This window comes from Varroa destructor, unplaced genomic scaffold (assembly GCF_002443255.2).
Source record: "Varroa destructor unplaced genomic scaffold, Vdes_3.0 BEIS01000002.1, whole genome shotgun sequence".
In the NCBI taxonomy this organism is placed as follows: Eukaryota; Metazoa; Arthropoda; class Arachnida; order Mesostigmata; family Varroidae; genus Varroa; species Varroa destructor.
In genome coordinates, this window is record NW_019211455.1 from 22,816,493 (window position 1) to 22,832,040 (window position 15,548).

The 15,548-nt window shown below is 39.3% G+C and overlaps 1 protein-coding gene across 5 annotated transcripts; it reads right to left on the bottom strand.

Moving 5' to 3' along the window:
* Nucleotides 1-342: 342 nt before the first annotated feature.
* Nucleotides 343-8,293, bottom strand: LOC111245350 (uncharacterized). Of its 5 annotated transcripts, none has more exons than XM_022793595.2 (8): nucleotides 8,091-8,293; nucleotides 7,287-7,442; nucleotides 5,834-5,941; nucleotides 4,661-4,840; nucleotides 3,803-4,221; nucleotides 3,174-3,360; nucleotides 2,629-2,802; nucleotides 343-1,852 (listed from the first exon to the last, which is right to left on the bottom strand). In XM_022793595.2, the coding sequence occupies exons 3-8, from the start codon at nucleotides 5,927-5,929 to the stop codon at nucleotides 1,346-1,348; spliced, it is 1,563 nt and encodes a 520-aa protein (XP_022649330.1). In that variant the 5' UTR covers nucleotides 5,930-5,941; nucleotides 7,287-7,442; nucleotides 8,091-8,293; the 3' UTR covers nucleotides 343-1,345. The 5 variants fall into 5 exon arrangements, with proteins under 5 accessions (XP_022649330.1, XP_086836449.1, XP_086836448.1 ...); XM_086980323.1 differs by lacking the exon at nucleotides 8,091-8,293 and adding an exon at nucleotides 7,945-8,070; XM_086980322.1 differs by lacking the exon at nucleotides 8,091-8,293 and adding an exon at nucleotides 7,703-7,840.
* Nucleotides 8,294-15,548: the final 7,255 nt, after the last annotated feature.

Sequence of the window (15,548 nt, forward strand, 5' to 3'; positions counted from 1 at the left end):
TTAAATAAGAAATGATGGTTACGTGCTGTCGCAAAGGACCATTCAAAGACAATGTCGCATGTCGCATTATATCTAATAGAAACTTTAACTCAACTCAGTTTTCGTGCGATATAATCACTGGCTCGCAGAGGTGGGCAAGCTCGGTCCAGTTTATATAAACTAAAGAGTGTATTGGATGGTTGTAAATATAATATTATGCAACGAGAAAACAATTGGTTTAAGTTGTTTCTTCCAAAGAAGCAAAACTACGCCCAAAAAGCCACCGAAAACATTGATAAGCGCTACATCTTTCCCCACTATATTAAGTATTTTTACAGATATTTATCAATAAGTGAGACATAATTCTTACCATTTTTTTATTTTATGTATTCATTAACATTATTTAAATTGTACATATGTTCCCTTATAGGTCGCATCCGCGTCCCTGACATATTTAGCTTAAGTCTCTCATTTCCAATAAATGTCACATGATTCCATATTTTTCGATTCTCATTACTTCTAGTTCACCAAAGCGTCAATTAACAAAATGCATTCTAGATTATTGTTATTGTTACAGTTATCGTTTAATATAGCTTATTTTGAAGGGTATGATATTTTCAATAGGTGTATCAACCCAGATTTTTTCGCGTAAGCTGGCAGCGTCCTGAAAAGAGAAAGCATCGATTTCGACTGTTTTCAAATAAACTATGTAGCGTATCCAGTTCTAATTGTCCTACATAAAAATTACTATGCATTATTCATCATATCTGACGTGGAAAATCGCATGCGCTGCAATCAGGTACAATAACTGAGCTTACATGTATGGAAACAGGGTTTCACAGAAAAATCTACTTTGCGATGTGTAGATACATTTGCAAATATTATAATATTTGTTAATTATAACAATAGGCGTTCTATAATCATTGAGTATTTACATCTACTGACTGGTGCGCTCAATCCTTCCACAGAACCGTCAGCAGGACCTTGCTATCATTAAGTTACCACGTATGTTCAATACACACATACAGTTTGATTCTAAGGAGATTAAATAGCACGATTGCTAGAAGATTATATACTATGTAGGAATACTGCATATGCGTCCCTGCTACTCGTCAGGATTCATACACCAACGGCACGGTTTATACACGAAATGCGTTCATACGAAATTTCGCCGAGGCGCATTGCTTCCATTTTTTTACCACCATGCCTATTTCTACTAGTTAGTTTCCGTTGTCATTACCTTATTAGTTGCAGATAAGCTATCTTTAATATAAAATCTGTCCAGAAATCCACTTTTAGCTTTCTACTCGAGTGTCTCCAATACAGAATTAATCACGGCTTGGCCGCTTTTTTAGGAAAAAAGATGCTACTCGTCATTAATATCGCCGAATTCTTCGCTTCTGAAAAGAGCTAACATAGTAGTAGCGTCCTGAGGATCTCGTTCCTCTTCGTCGAGTTCGTCGCATACAAGTCGACGACGCTGGTCTAATGGAAGTTGGTTTTGTTTGAGTTCGATTTTGCACGAATGGCTGTCATCAGGGCGGGACCGTTTCATTGCTTTTGTAGATTTAGTCGACATCGGTGTCTGCTCTGTTCTTAGCTGCGCCAATTCTTTTACTACTGACAGCTCTGCTTCTTCGGCTACTGGCTTTTTCTCAATTACTGTCATTAATTGCTCATCCTGTTTTCCGTTGTCTGCCTTTTGCTTGCTACCCTCTTTGCAACGGCGCAGCTGCTCCCGAAGTATTACTTCCTGTTTAAGGGATTGCTCCTTTTGCGTGAGAATGTACTGGCTTAGCTCGCTTTCAGGGATAACCATCGAAAGGCTGCCATCATCGTGCTCGTCTTCCTGCAGCGATGATTCCAGCATCTCCTGAAATAAACAAAAAAAGCACCAACAATAAATGCTCGGAAGACGAGTATGGCTTAGGTGAACGTCCTTATGCGTTTTGGAAAATGTTGCTATGTGACATATACGACACAGATTTCAAGACACGCGAATTACTTGAAGGTTTGTTGCACAAGCATATAATCCCTACATTTATTATATTATTGTAAACATTAAGCGAAAGATTAGTTTAGATAGTGGTGGCCAACTGCAACATCAAATTCAAATAAATTAATCTTTCAAGGCTTTGTCCAGCCTCAGCTGACGTTAAAAATGTGCACCAGCGAAGGGGAGCAGCAGTAAAAATCTCGAAATCGTAAAACACCACCACGGTCTGAAGATGAAATGGTGGGATGACATTTGTTGCTGATGATCATTGAAATGCTCTGTTATATAAACATTACTACTTGTCAACTATTCATTCCACAGGCAACCATTCGTACATATAGTTTTCGTTGAATTACAGGAATTTCATATGAAGGCGAAAAAATTGTGCCAAAGCAAACCGAACGTTTGTAATGGCTGCCGATTAAATAGTTTTAATAGTTCCTATAGTTTGAAAGTATTCACACTAAAGAGACACCTACGTTCACCTATTGTTAGCCTAAAGGGCAAAAGCCTACTGGCGGTAGGCGTTCTGTTTGGTATACGTTTTTGATTCCCAGCGTGAAATTAGATACGCTGTGGTGTTTAACCTAGACAACCCCACAATTCCGTTAGGTTAATAGGCAAACACGTTGCCATTATAAGCGATTCCTTACCTGAGCTTCTTTGACTTCCTTAAAATTTTCAAAGGCAACATCGCCTTCGACACTTGTCATTCGGTCGGTTACCTTATATGCAAAAAATGCCTTTAATTTGAGGACCAGATCGAGAAGGAAGAAGAAACTAGCCTGAGTTATTAGCATTGAATAGCCTCCTCGTGTATTGACCACCTAAAATGATAAAGAGGAAGCCATTATGAAAGTTACTCATATGCCTCTTTTTGCAAAGATATTGCGTTCATAAAATACCACTGTCAAAGAATCCGTATTAGCCATATCGTAACAGACGTATGTAAAAGAAACGTAAATTAGCTTGACTATAGGAGAAACAATTCCGAATCGCTGCGGGCTCAATGGCTTCTTCTTATACTTTCATTGAGCTATACTATAACACGATAGATCAAAATTTGCCTAAAGTACATAGCGAATTTTGTGATGTTTAATGTCGCAATGCTACTACTCAAAATCCTGTGTTTTGTCCAATTCCCGCTTTGGTAAATTGTGCCTGCGCCTACAGCACATATGCAGAATACAATACTTACCTCGCATACAGTTTGTATGATTGCATTTGGGGAAATTTTATAAAATGAAGGAATTTTAAGGTTCGACATTGGATAAAAGCCGTGGGTTGTATTGAAATCGGCTAAGGTCATCCTGAAGAAGCGCTCGACATTGACCGCTTTGAAAGCCAGGAAAAATACGGACAATGCAAATAGATGAGGGGGACACCTGCATGGAGAGCAAACAAACGGAAGATCAAAGTAAGATCGAAAGCATCACTGTATAACTTTAAAATCATGATAATTTATAAAAATATTAACAGATATAGCCTCACCCCTTCCCCCGTATACCTACAAGCGGCAAGACTACAGGGCAAGAGAGCAACCTCTTTTACAGTGCTCGAGGTCGCAAGAGATTAGTGCGTAAAGACGCAGTGGAATAATCCATGCAAAATTTGATGGCCGTTTCCAATAGTTTTTCATGTGACATCTCTCACCATAGCTCTAACCATTTTTGCACTCTCTATATTATATATAGAAAACATCTCTATAGTATGGAATATCTGACGCTTTGTAAATCCCCCAGCGCAAGACTAAGAGATAAGCTTGTTACTTTCGACCTATAATCAAACCTACTGTGTTAACCTTCATTCTGCCGTTTAAGGACTTGCCTCTGCATCATGGTACACCGGTCGATCCAGTCTGAAAGCTCAAGGGCTTTGCTAATCACTTCCGGTATGCGATACTCATTTCTCAAGGACTGTCCCGAAAACTTATTAGTGAAAACCTCTATCGACTGCTGAATTGTATCGCCAAGCGATGGCTGAACTGGGACATCCCCACCCCTCTGAATGATCTTCTCGCTGACAATCTTGAACTGTTTGCCGACTTCCTTCACGGTCGAACCACAAGCGTCGGCGATTTCGCGAAATGTTAGGCTGCGCTTTTCGCGACGGAGAATATACATCAGCACTCCACCGGCCAAGGCCTTAGCTTCACGCTGCGGAAATCGCTTACGACAACACTCCCCATAAAGGGTCAGGGCTTCTTCGCTGGCTGCCATAGGAACCTCAAATGTCGAAAGCATGTGCTGAAAATACACAGAAAAAATTAACTACCTAATATGGTGGTTGCAACGGTCAAGGTGATATAATATGAGATGTATACAAACTAAATACAAAAAGATAACCGCCGAACCCTTTGATGGACACTACTTCAAAGACTTTTCTAGGAAATAGGTCTATAATAATGTAATTTAATAAACGTCCACCGCAAGCAGTCTTGGATTAACTTGGCTTCGAATACATTGAGAAGGCGAAGCTAATAAACCGAATTTCTTGTAACACGAAACAATAAAGCGTTACTAAGGGTACCAATCCTCACTGTCGTTAAACTGAGTAGAGCAGGCGCGACTTATATATAAACAGACCAGAAAATTAATTAATCGCAGAATTCAACGTGGCGTACAAATCTACATCAACCGTTATGTTTTTTCGAACGTTTGTAAGTGTAACGAAATTGATTATTACCAACAATTGTTCCCGACCGATAAGGCCCGTCTTGCCCATCGACGACAATGAATTAGATGTTGTGCAGACACCCTGACGTATACCACGTCTACCCATCCGAAACTTCGTGACTGTGTTTTCGTTACAAAACGTCCGCATATCGGTGTCAAGCGCTGCCGCTGACCCCGATACCAGCGACACCTAAAAAAAGTGTGAACGATTAAATAGTATAATAAAATCCACTGATTTAAATCGACTCAAAGAACTGATTAAATAAATATAATCGATTCACTGTTGTAATTACTGTAGCGTTGCGATACACAGTTTTGTCCTGTTGCCAAGTCTAGTTCAATGGATTAGCAAGTTTATAGCAATATTTGATATTAAAATGGAAATAATAGCTCGCCACACAATATCAACCTGTTAGGAGCTGATCATTTGTGCTAGAAATGGACAAACTATGTATGGAAGTCGACGGCATGGCTGTTACTGCTTGAAAGACTCCGGAAATACGTCAGCCCAAGAGTGTTCAGCGGAGCGTGAAACAAAAACATACTGATATATATCAGTAGACAACATGAGTACAGCTACGTGATAGGGTTTAAGAAAAACTTACAGATTCTGCTTCAAATGAATAAATGCTGAAAGTTAGCCATGGAAAAAATCTATTATCTTTTAACGGTCGCAGGATGGAATATAAAAATAATGGATAAACGTTTGATATGTTATAAAATCCATTGTGTTATTCGTCGACATTTTCTACTAATTCATTTCATCGTTTGGTGTATCATAAACAAAGTAGGCATACATAAAAGTATCTAAATCCAGTCAGGAGTTGGTTGGAAGACAAGCTGGCATCAAGCTAGGACGTTTTTAGATAATTTTAACTTAGAGACGACCATACAATCACATACGTCGACAGTCCACACTGTCGCTGAACTTCGAGGACGTGTGAAACGTAAGTTCAGCTTGTCTATAAAGAATGTTTTGCTTGCAAATGTACTGCATTTCAGATACATAAATACACTATTTTGTTGATTTATTGTTTTCGTTTAACCTTGGTTAATTACCGAAGTCTTCATAACTGTAATACGGCATTGACGTGTACATCTACACCAAACGTCACCAAGTAGAGTATGCACCACAAATGTTCAAAAAAAGGCTATTATCCAACACTGAACATGATTCACAAACCTCTCCAACGACGCCGCAGTAACAGCAGATCTCGCAGCGTTGCTCCTCATTGTAGATAACGGCATTTTCACCGCAGGAATGACACTTTTCTCTCATCCTTAGACGAAGCTAAAAAAAGAAAATTATAAATTGATAAAATTTTGCGTTTGTATTATTATATGATAACAAAGAGTTATAGACAGAACAGCAAACGAAGATATGGACACTCACAAATTTCAGACACGCTACTGAAGATATGACACAAATTTGCGACATACTTAACTCGTCTGAAATGAATCAGTTTGTAAAATTTGGTTGTCCTTAATAACGGGCGCGAATAAATCTGGGCGAGCAATATTTGTGTTAATTAGTTGCCTACTCGGCTGTTTGTTGCTATTCGAAGAGTCAGACAGCGACAATCTCGACCAGTAAGTAAATGACATTTGAATACTCACCGCGAGCTGCTTCTACGCCCATACAATTAGATGAGCATCTATATTCTACAACTAATAGTACAAACACTTAAGCTCTCTGAGCTTGATACTTGTCTGTCTAAGTACGGGAATTACGACCTTTAATGGTAGTAGGATTATTAGGATAGTAAGATTTTAATGGGAATGCGTCGCTACTTACTTTTTGGTAGTCAATTACTAGGAAAGCCATTGCAGTATTATCGGACGGATCCTGTCGTTTTGACAGTAAAAATTAAAATAGGTTTATGACAGCCTCGAGTCCAAAGCCGCTTAGAATAGAGCTTTTCTTCTTTACAGAAGAGCTGCACCAAAATTATTATAGTCGTTCAACAAACCTACGTCTAGAAGCAGTTTTTAGCTAATTAGAACAACCTCTGTCTCGATATTGTTGTAATCTAACAACAACATGCGTTAAATTGATAGAAGACACTAACTACTTAATAACAACTTAATTCTCTGTTTTCGAACTTGAAGAACGTCGAGAAACGCTTTTGGCAAAACAAAATCCTCAACTGGACGCGGTTACCGGCAGTGTGTTCATATCGGTATGTCGCACCGTGATAGCTAACATGACAACATTAGTGCGTTACGCTACCGCTTCGGATACTAGACCCTCTCCCAAACAGCTCTATTAACAGGAGACAAAAGAAGAATTGAGCTGATGCAAGCTCTGCTCACCTTTTTCACAGGAGCCAATGTTCAATACTAGAAACACGTCTGATAAAGCAACGACCGATTCAATACGGCGCTCCTGGATTACTTGGTGTATACAGCAGCTCATATATCATATATATAGATAGAAAGATATAAATGAATACAGTGGGATAACGGCACGTTGGCTACTAGCAGCAAATACAATTCAATGATCAATGAACAGTATGGTTACCGAATAACGTAGGGTCGGAAGCCAGAACACTCAGGGAATTAAAGCAATGACATACATACACACATATGTATACATATATGATAACGAATACGCTTCCACTGAAGCACTGACTTACCGCTTCGTCCTGGTGCGTGTATGTATGGCACTACATCTAATGTGATCCGAGCTTTGACCGGTGATCTAGGATAAGTCGAAGCTGGCAAACATCGGCTGAATAGAACCACAGCGTCGCACGGAATTTTTACAGCAAAATCGTCGTGCTACAGGCAGGCTATGACGAAACCCGACAAAATCAAATAGTCAAAATATTTAAACTTTTTCATTATGAGGTCATTTTTATAAGTCCGGTTATGTGGAGAAATACAATATTGAATACGGCGCCGCATTCAATCAGGGCTACTTAGAGGTTAACAAAAAGTGAATTTGTGGCAGTATGCACCTGGATGAAAGGATAAGTGAGGAACGATTAGCTGCGAATGCTTTATGACTAATAACTTATTGAAAAAACAGACTGTATCACGAAACACTAACTTAATCACTACACAATTACTATTCGCACATGAATACTCTCGTTTCACAAGTGGCTTCATTCAAAACTTCCAGTATAATTCCTTCTCAAGATCTACTTAAACAGCAACTTAGATGAGAAGTGCTACTCTGCAAAGTATCCGACGAATCACGACGATATCAGCATGTTCAAAGCAGAATGGGGACTCAAGTTTATTTGCCAAAAGGGAAAGGGACTAAACGATTTAAATAGCAAAAACACTAACATTATTAAATATCCAGTATACCCATCTGCCAATTAGTCTGTTTAAAATCGCAATGTAACGTAGAGGCACAGAACAAAACGAGTTCCAAAACAATAAAAAAAAGAAAACAAATTTTGTCCACTTTCAGGCCAAGTCAATATACTAACCTGAGTGATATTATTCTGCAAAAGCAGAAGAGCTCGATAATGAAAATCAATGAACCCATACTCCTGGGTTGCGCATCAACAACAATAACTGATACGTACAACCGACCACATCCTTTACTGGCTCTTTCCAAGCAATCTTGGATTTAAGTCGAGTGTACTGAAATATACAGTGACTAACACTGCGCTCAACAGATAAAGAAATGGTCATTGTGATCTCTACCCAATGTTTACATCCTCTGGTCGAACCCTCCCCGTTGTTGGTGCTTTCCCTTTCCATAGGTTCTCAACCCCAGATGGCTGTTCACGCGGGCTCTGTTCGCTTGTGTCATTGTAAGAATATTATAAGTTCCAAAAAAATTACATTCTGGATCAACGCAACTGTCCATATAGCTTGTATCAGGGAATATGGTGTAACGTATATCGGTTAGGTAATGATGAAAACCACGTTTTAAGCAATTTTATTTTAACCAGTTAGGCCAGCTATCAGCGGTTTAACCTATTAATAATTGCGACTTCTTTTCGTTATGGCTTCTGCAAACAGCGCTATCATAACTACCCTTCCCGTTTTCGACAGGATATTCGTTTATTTTTTGAAAAAATCAGTAAGCATGCACCTGTCTGTGTGACGAAAATGCGCTACGTCGAGGAAAGAGCACGTAGAAGCTACATAAACTAAGCCTCATATGCAAGTTGAATTTGGTTGACTTTGAGAACTTACAGCATAGACGGGTGTCTAACGCATAGTTGAAGACTGTATTCTATGTATATTAATCTATATAGATGTATAAGAAAAATATCATACGTTTTGTTATAATAACAATAAAGTCATGTTTACAGGTTATACCCTTATTAATAATGAATGCCTATAAAGTTTACTGCATCTTGGTTTTTGTTAGTGATACTGCGTTTGAACTGTATTTTTATTCAATTAATTCAATTTCTTTTCTTGATATAACATAAGAATAAAGTAAATGGAATAAAACAGAAGGTGAGCCAGCTTAAAATGAGCTCTACGAGCCAATGAACAACAAAATCAACGCAAACCCTCAACGAATTATTCTGCTATTCATGTACTCTAAAGTAGTTAATGTAAAACTTTAACTTTGCTATATCTGCAAAAGAAGGAGCCATTATGTTTAAATTGGTAATTATTCATACCACATTAAAGAAGATCGAAATGGGTCAAGCAGTGTGTTCACCATCAAAAATGATCTTCCATGTTTCGAGTTTTTTCTTATTGCCTTTAGGCTTTCTATCAGAAACGTAATTCTATTCGCCAATTTGTGCTTCGCAACTTAGATTCGTAACAGCAACTATAGATCCTAATACGATAAACAAAGTAGTCTCGGATACATCAACAGTAAGCAGTACTTATTTTGTCTCCTATTTCCTTCGTGTGCAAGGACGTCTATTAGTCAACACTAATCTCTGTATCTAACACCAATAGCAGGCATTTACCGATTTCGTATGTTGGACTTTTACAAAGATATCTCAGTCAGAGCAGTCAACTCGTGATTTGACTCAACGTGACCTCAAAAAACGAAATTGAGCATGAGCTATGCATCTGGCACAACGCAAATATGTTTACGATCTCTTCAAAGGATTTATGAATGCTTTCAAGCGTGTACAATTCGGCCTACTATTTGTGCGTCGAACCGGGGGTGGGGGGCATGCTAAAGAAGCCAAAAAAACGCAAACGAGTTAAAGCGAAGAAGTACGAATATAAAAACGAATCACAATTACAGTTGGGCTCCTTCTGTGCTTAGCTTGGAGAAAAACTGGTAATATGTACAGGTCGCTTTTCTAACTATATCAACTATCGTACGCTTCACCTGAGTAGTCAACGTCGCATAGGCATATTGAAAAACGATAGCCGATGGTCATCAGATAAAAGACTAAAGAGCACATCATTCATATCAGTCTATTCACTCCCAATTGAATTCCAAACCTGATGTGCTCCCACAGCATGACAGTCTTGGGAACCTTGACCCAAGCCAAACAGATTTTTAAATCGATTTCTACACATTAGTAATAACATTGGAACCCTGTAAGAAACTAAATAGTTCATTGTTTCGACGCACTGCCTAAAAACTCTATCGAAGTCCTATAGCGGTAATGGCATTCCAGTGCCGGCAATTCTTTACTGCGGCCACCTCATCCGTTTCAACCTTCTTTTTCCATTTCGCTCTGTTATATTCAAAATCTGGCGGTGACTCGTGCCGTTATGACGTCATTGGCGGGAATTGTGCGCAAGCAGTGGAAGTACGGCCGACGAGCCTACTGTGTTCGTGGAGGGCTTTTGTGAGTACAGGGGGACAAATGAGAAAGGAGGCGCCGGGGGAGCTCTCTATACGGGAGCCGCAGCAGGGAGGTTCTATTTTGACGGTTTGATAAGAGAGAGAATCGGCGGCAAGGAAAAGCAGAGAAGACGAGTACCTGCGCGATCTCCATTTTGATCCACACACAGTCGGTGGCGGTAGCAGCGGCGCGGGGAGACTCCATCGGCCGATCGGGTCAGACAGCAGGCTCCGGATCATCGGTGAAATACGCGGAGCATCCCGGGGCATCCTATGGACAGACGCTTGCGGGTCGGTTGGCCATAAACGGCGTTATTCGACTCATTGGTTCAGTGCGAGCACATGGGTTGTGGCGGTGTTCGGCTTTTAGCAAGACGCCTGGCCATGGCCTTCGGGTGAAATACAAAGCGCGCAAACGAGAGCGCGCGGTTTAGTCCACCATCGCTTCGTTCACGTTGGCTCTCGCACTGGCTTCGGGTCAAAAAGAAGAAGAGATTTTGCAAAGGGCGCTGCTCCGTGCTCATTATGAAGGAGGCCATCTTTTTCGCTTGGGTTTATTGCGTGCGCGCCTCAACTAACTCCGCGTTCGTCGCAGGAGATAAGACGAGTGCTTCAGCTGGAAACAGCTGAATAACGGTGGAATCCCAATACATGGAATGAGTTCATGTAGTCAAAGGAAATTACAGATAATCATACATAATTACATATAAAGATTTACGTGCGGTGAGGTTTTAATTGAGCGATTCGATTTTGACGTGCGAGTTTATCTTCGCGTTGAATTTGGATGGAGATATTTGCAACTGAAGTTATTACGTCGAGTTTTATAGTATGTGTGTACATCGATTATGTGTGAAACAGAGTTTTTGGTGCTCTCAGGCGCTTCTGGTGATGAAACCACGAAATCTGGATAGCACTACTGACACCCTGCGGGGAGTTGAGACTGCACATGTGTTTTGTTCCGTCAACTGCCGTACCTACGTTCGGCCTTCCAAAAGACGCGACATAGTAAATCTGATTTGGTGGCGGAGACTCGAAAGAGAATTCACGAGAGAAATAAGTACAAACATTAGCTCCACACAGTTTAAACAGAGTTGGAATTAAGGAAACGGCGCACTGAAATGGAGGTGCAGGCGCGCAATAGCTAGATTAGCTATGCATAGAAGTAGATACATTCATGCTAGGTGGCCACGGCGAGCATGTTTTAATTATAGTACATCTTGTTTAGGTTCACGGGATTTTAGCTTTACCTTATGCTTAGTAGGTGTCTGTCTGTCGTGTTGTTAAAGATGGTTGGGAAGGGTTGGTAGATAAGGGTGACGGGCAGGAGAGAGTGATTGAGAAGTGTGCTAAGAATAGATATATACGAATATCTACCCGATGAATAGAAGTGCTTAATAGTACCGTATCTTTCGAGATAGGTGAACACTTCTGTTGTACGACAGGGACGACAACAAAAAATATTTGTTGAACGGGTAAACCCTTGTTGAGGGCAGGAATTAGTTCCAAACGTATTTAGTAATGATTCAAAGTGAGTATAATCAGGAGGCTGGTAACCTGTTCAGGCCGTCTAGTATCGTGATGTTAAAAGGGATGGGTAAATACCAACCCAAATTAACCGATTAACCCCAAATTTTATGTAATAGGTATCTATGAAGAAATTTTTCTGCGTAATGACTGCATGTCATAAGTGCATATCTGTGATGCAAGATTTTACGATTCTTGCGTGGATCTTGCATCCATTGTAGATATTGAAATTTTATAAGGGGAAATCGTTATTGGAGAGTTAAAATCACATGGAAAATAACAAAATATCGCAAGATGGCGATTTTGAAAAGCACAAATACAATGCTGATTAAGTTAAACTGCCATTTTCTATTTAATTCTCTGTTAATTAGCTGCTAGTTATAGCTTTCTTTCTGAATATGCTTTGAACCCCAGACAGAATCTTAGCTTTGTTAAATCTATAAATATTATGTATTTGTTATGTGCTATGCTGTTCCAACTAAAACTTGTCGCAACTGAAGCCGTGTTATGTGCCTCGTTTTTAAAACTGGTTTAATTCGCCTACGAAGGCCTGGAAGTGGCTCACTTTGATGATCATCCAAAGTCTGTTAGTTTTTCATTAGATTTGAGGATCAGAACTAACAATAGTTTGCTCTATTTACATTTTGCATCATCGTATTCTTTTGGCAAGGGGCACCGCAATAGCTTGAACGTACACGATCCTATATTGGAATCTTCTTGCACAACTGAGTTGGCTGCCGGCGACGAATGTATGAGCCGAGTAAGCCCAGCTATTTTTCTTAAAAATCAAATTTCCCTTCGCCTGTATGAGTCAGAGAACTTCTCAAGCGCATTATTAAGTTATTATTAAGCACGCCTTCGCCGCGGCAATAAGCAAACTACAGCAAAAAGAATGAGGGAAAATTCCGCGTTTATGGGTGTGTCTTTGTAGCAGGAACCTTTGGCATAAGATGTCTTCCAGGACAGTGCTCACTAATTGCTGGGTCACTCGAGTATTATACTTTTTCAGTATTAACTACATATTGAATTGGCTATGATCATTTGTGAAAGTAATTCTTTTGAATAGCATATAAAGTGTTTATTTGTTTATAATAATATTTTTATAAGTTTATTTAAAAAATACCTTTCGTGAGCAGTACTCACATTACTAAACGAGCACCAGGCAATCGGATCTTGCCGTCAAAACACCTGGCATCATACCTGTTATTTGTTAGCATCTTTACAGAGTGCTAGAAAAAGGTGAAACCCTGGCACGGGTGAAGAGTGTCATTATTGTGGATGCTGAAATTGGTTGTGGCACGCATTATATGGCACCTTACGAACGTTATGATGAACTAAGTTATCGTATATTCTAAAGAGCAACTCAGTCATATAAATAAAAATTACGCGATTTACTACCTCGAATAGTATTGATCAAACAGTCCAAAGTCAGTATAAATTGTTTCATTATATCATTTACTTCTTTATAATCTTATATAAGGATAAAATTAATGCTCCGCAGAATAAGTACGCATGTGATAGGATGGAGGTAGCTTCTATGATACCGCGGCCAGGGAGTGAACATAAAGAATTGGTAAAACTAGAGGAGTTGTCAAATCAAAACAGCTATATCCTTATGAAAAAAGCGTCGTAAAATCAACCTTACCCTAAGGCAAAGCTGGTGTTCCCCAGGGCAGTGCATTTTCCAAGCCTTATTTATGCCCTGCATGTTGAATTGTGGACAAAAGGGATATGACGTGTACAAACGGTAAACAGAAAAAGCTGAGTAAGAAACACATTGTTGAAGAACGAAGAGCATCACAAATAAGATCATATAATGTAAACATGGAGCAATCGAAGCAAACTTATGCTCACATAGGATAAAAGCGCTGGATCTACTGGACAGAAGTTCAGTTTTGAAACTAATATGGCTTTAAACAGCGTATTTCAAAACCTGAGGCCAACATTTCTCTCAGGAAGATAATTGAGCACCGATACTAATTTCATGCTAACAATTGAAAGTGGCGCTTTTTCAACACAATTTGAATTAATCACATCTATTTTTCAGTGTCATAATGCTATTATTAAACATATTTTCCAATATGCCGGACAACCTAGAAGCGGTTACGTAAACGTCTCTTTCTCATTATTCATCGAACATCGGCCAAACATCAGGTTAAACTGGAAAATCATTGAAACAAATTCCGGTTTTAGTCTCCTTCCTTTAATACAGTCCTTGTACAATTGTTATCCTGATGGACCTCAAAAAGTAAATGGTTTTATAACTCAGCTGTAGGATGTTTTCACAACAAGTGCTCGAAACACCGCGACTGCTAACCATAGCACGGGTTGAACACCAATACAAAACAAGTTGATACATGTTTTTTAAGATGCTTTCGGGCATCTCTTAGTATATTCTGGCGAGGAGCAAGTCTGTGATTTCACTGTGTTCGCATGCGATAGAGCAGTTCATGGATAGTGAAAAAAGATATGAACCTACTCTATGACACCATAGATTGCAATACCTTTGCCGTACACTAAGCTTGTGAGAGACATTTCTCGATAAATATTCATCGGACACTGACACATTGCAATGCATACATCGATAAATTTCTGAAATGAATAATTTAGCAATCATAAGTTTGAGTTCAGCGGGGCAGAGCTTGCAAGAATTCCACACCTTAAAAACCAAGTTTTGTGTGCAGGCTTGGTGATCGAAAAGCTTAATTTTAGCGCTTGCACAGTTGAAATAAGTATCGATATAACTGTGGCCACCATTTTTAGGCTCACCCAAGAGGATCTACATCAATACCGTTATCGACGCGTTCAAGCTATGAAAACAATTGGCCATCCATGCCGTGTAGAAATCTGTCGGCCGTTTTTTGATCACAGGGGAGGCGAGATGAACCTAACTCCATTCTACCTCCAACCTAACCATCAGAGCCACCTTTACATAAAAAAGCATGTCAGATATTACGCATTGGTGATCCATTTAGATACTAATATAACACATGGCGGAACGGTTATAGACACGTTTGGGAAGAGCTAGTCAGCAGTTTTCGCACAGGTTTTTACCTGTCCTCGATTTGATTTAATTTTTTTAACACTACTTCAGCTTCAGTTTTTCTTTTTCGGCGAGAACTGACCTTTGAACATATTTTTTCGGTATGGTGTAAAGAACCTGTTCTACTAGAAAGGATGGTTCGGGTAAGCCTTGCTGAACTTCTTTTTTTTCGGCAGACCCATAAAAGAGCAGAACAACCCATTCCTTTGTGTCCATTTTAGCGACAATTCCTGGTATTTAATTTTTACCTATTGCTTACTTATTGACCAGCAGATTTTGTATTCAATCTTGTATACGAATTTTTCGTTGAACCGCAACAAGCCCTGGGCGTAGAAATTTGTGCTACTGTCACCGAAATTCAGGGAATAATAGCAATATGGAAGTACGTCGCTCGACTCTCATCTGCATCAAAAATAGGTTATGTTTAATAGTCTCTATTTCGGCCTTTTGTTGGGAAAATACCCTACACCGGAGCTGTAAAATCATCTACTTTTTAAATTTCAGTAACATAGCAGCCTCCATTAGAAAAAAAATATATTTCTAGACTATAAAACAGGAGCTTATTTCTATATATATATATATATATATATTTTT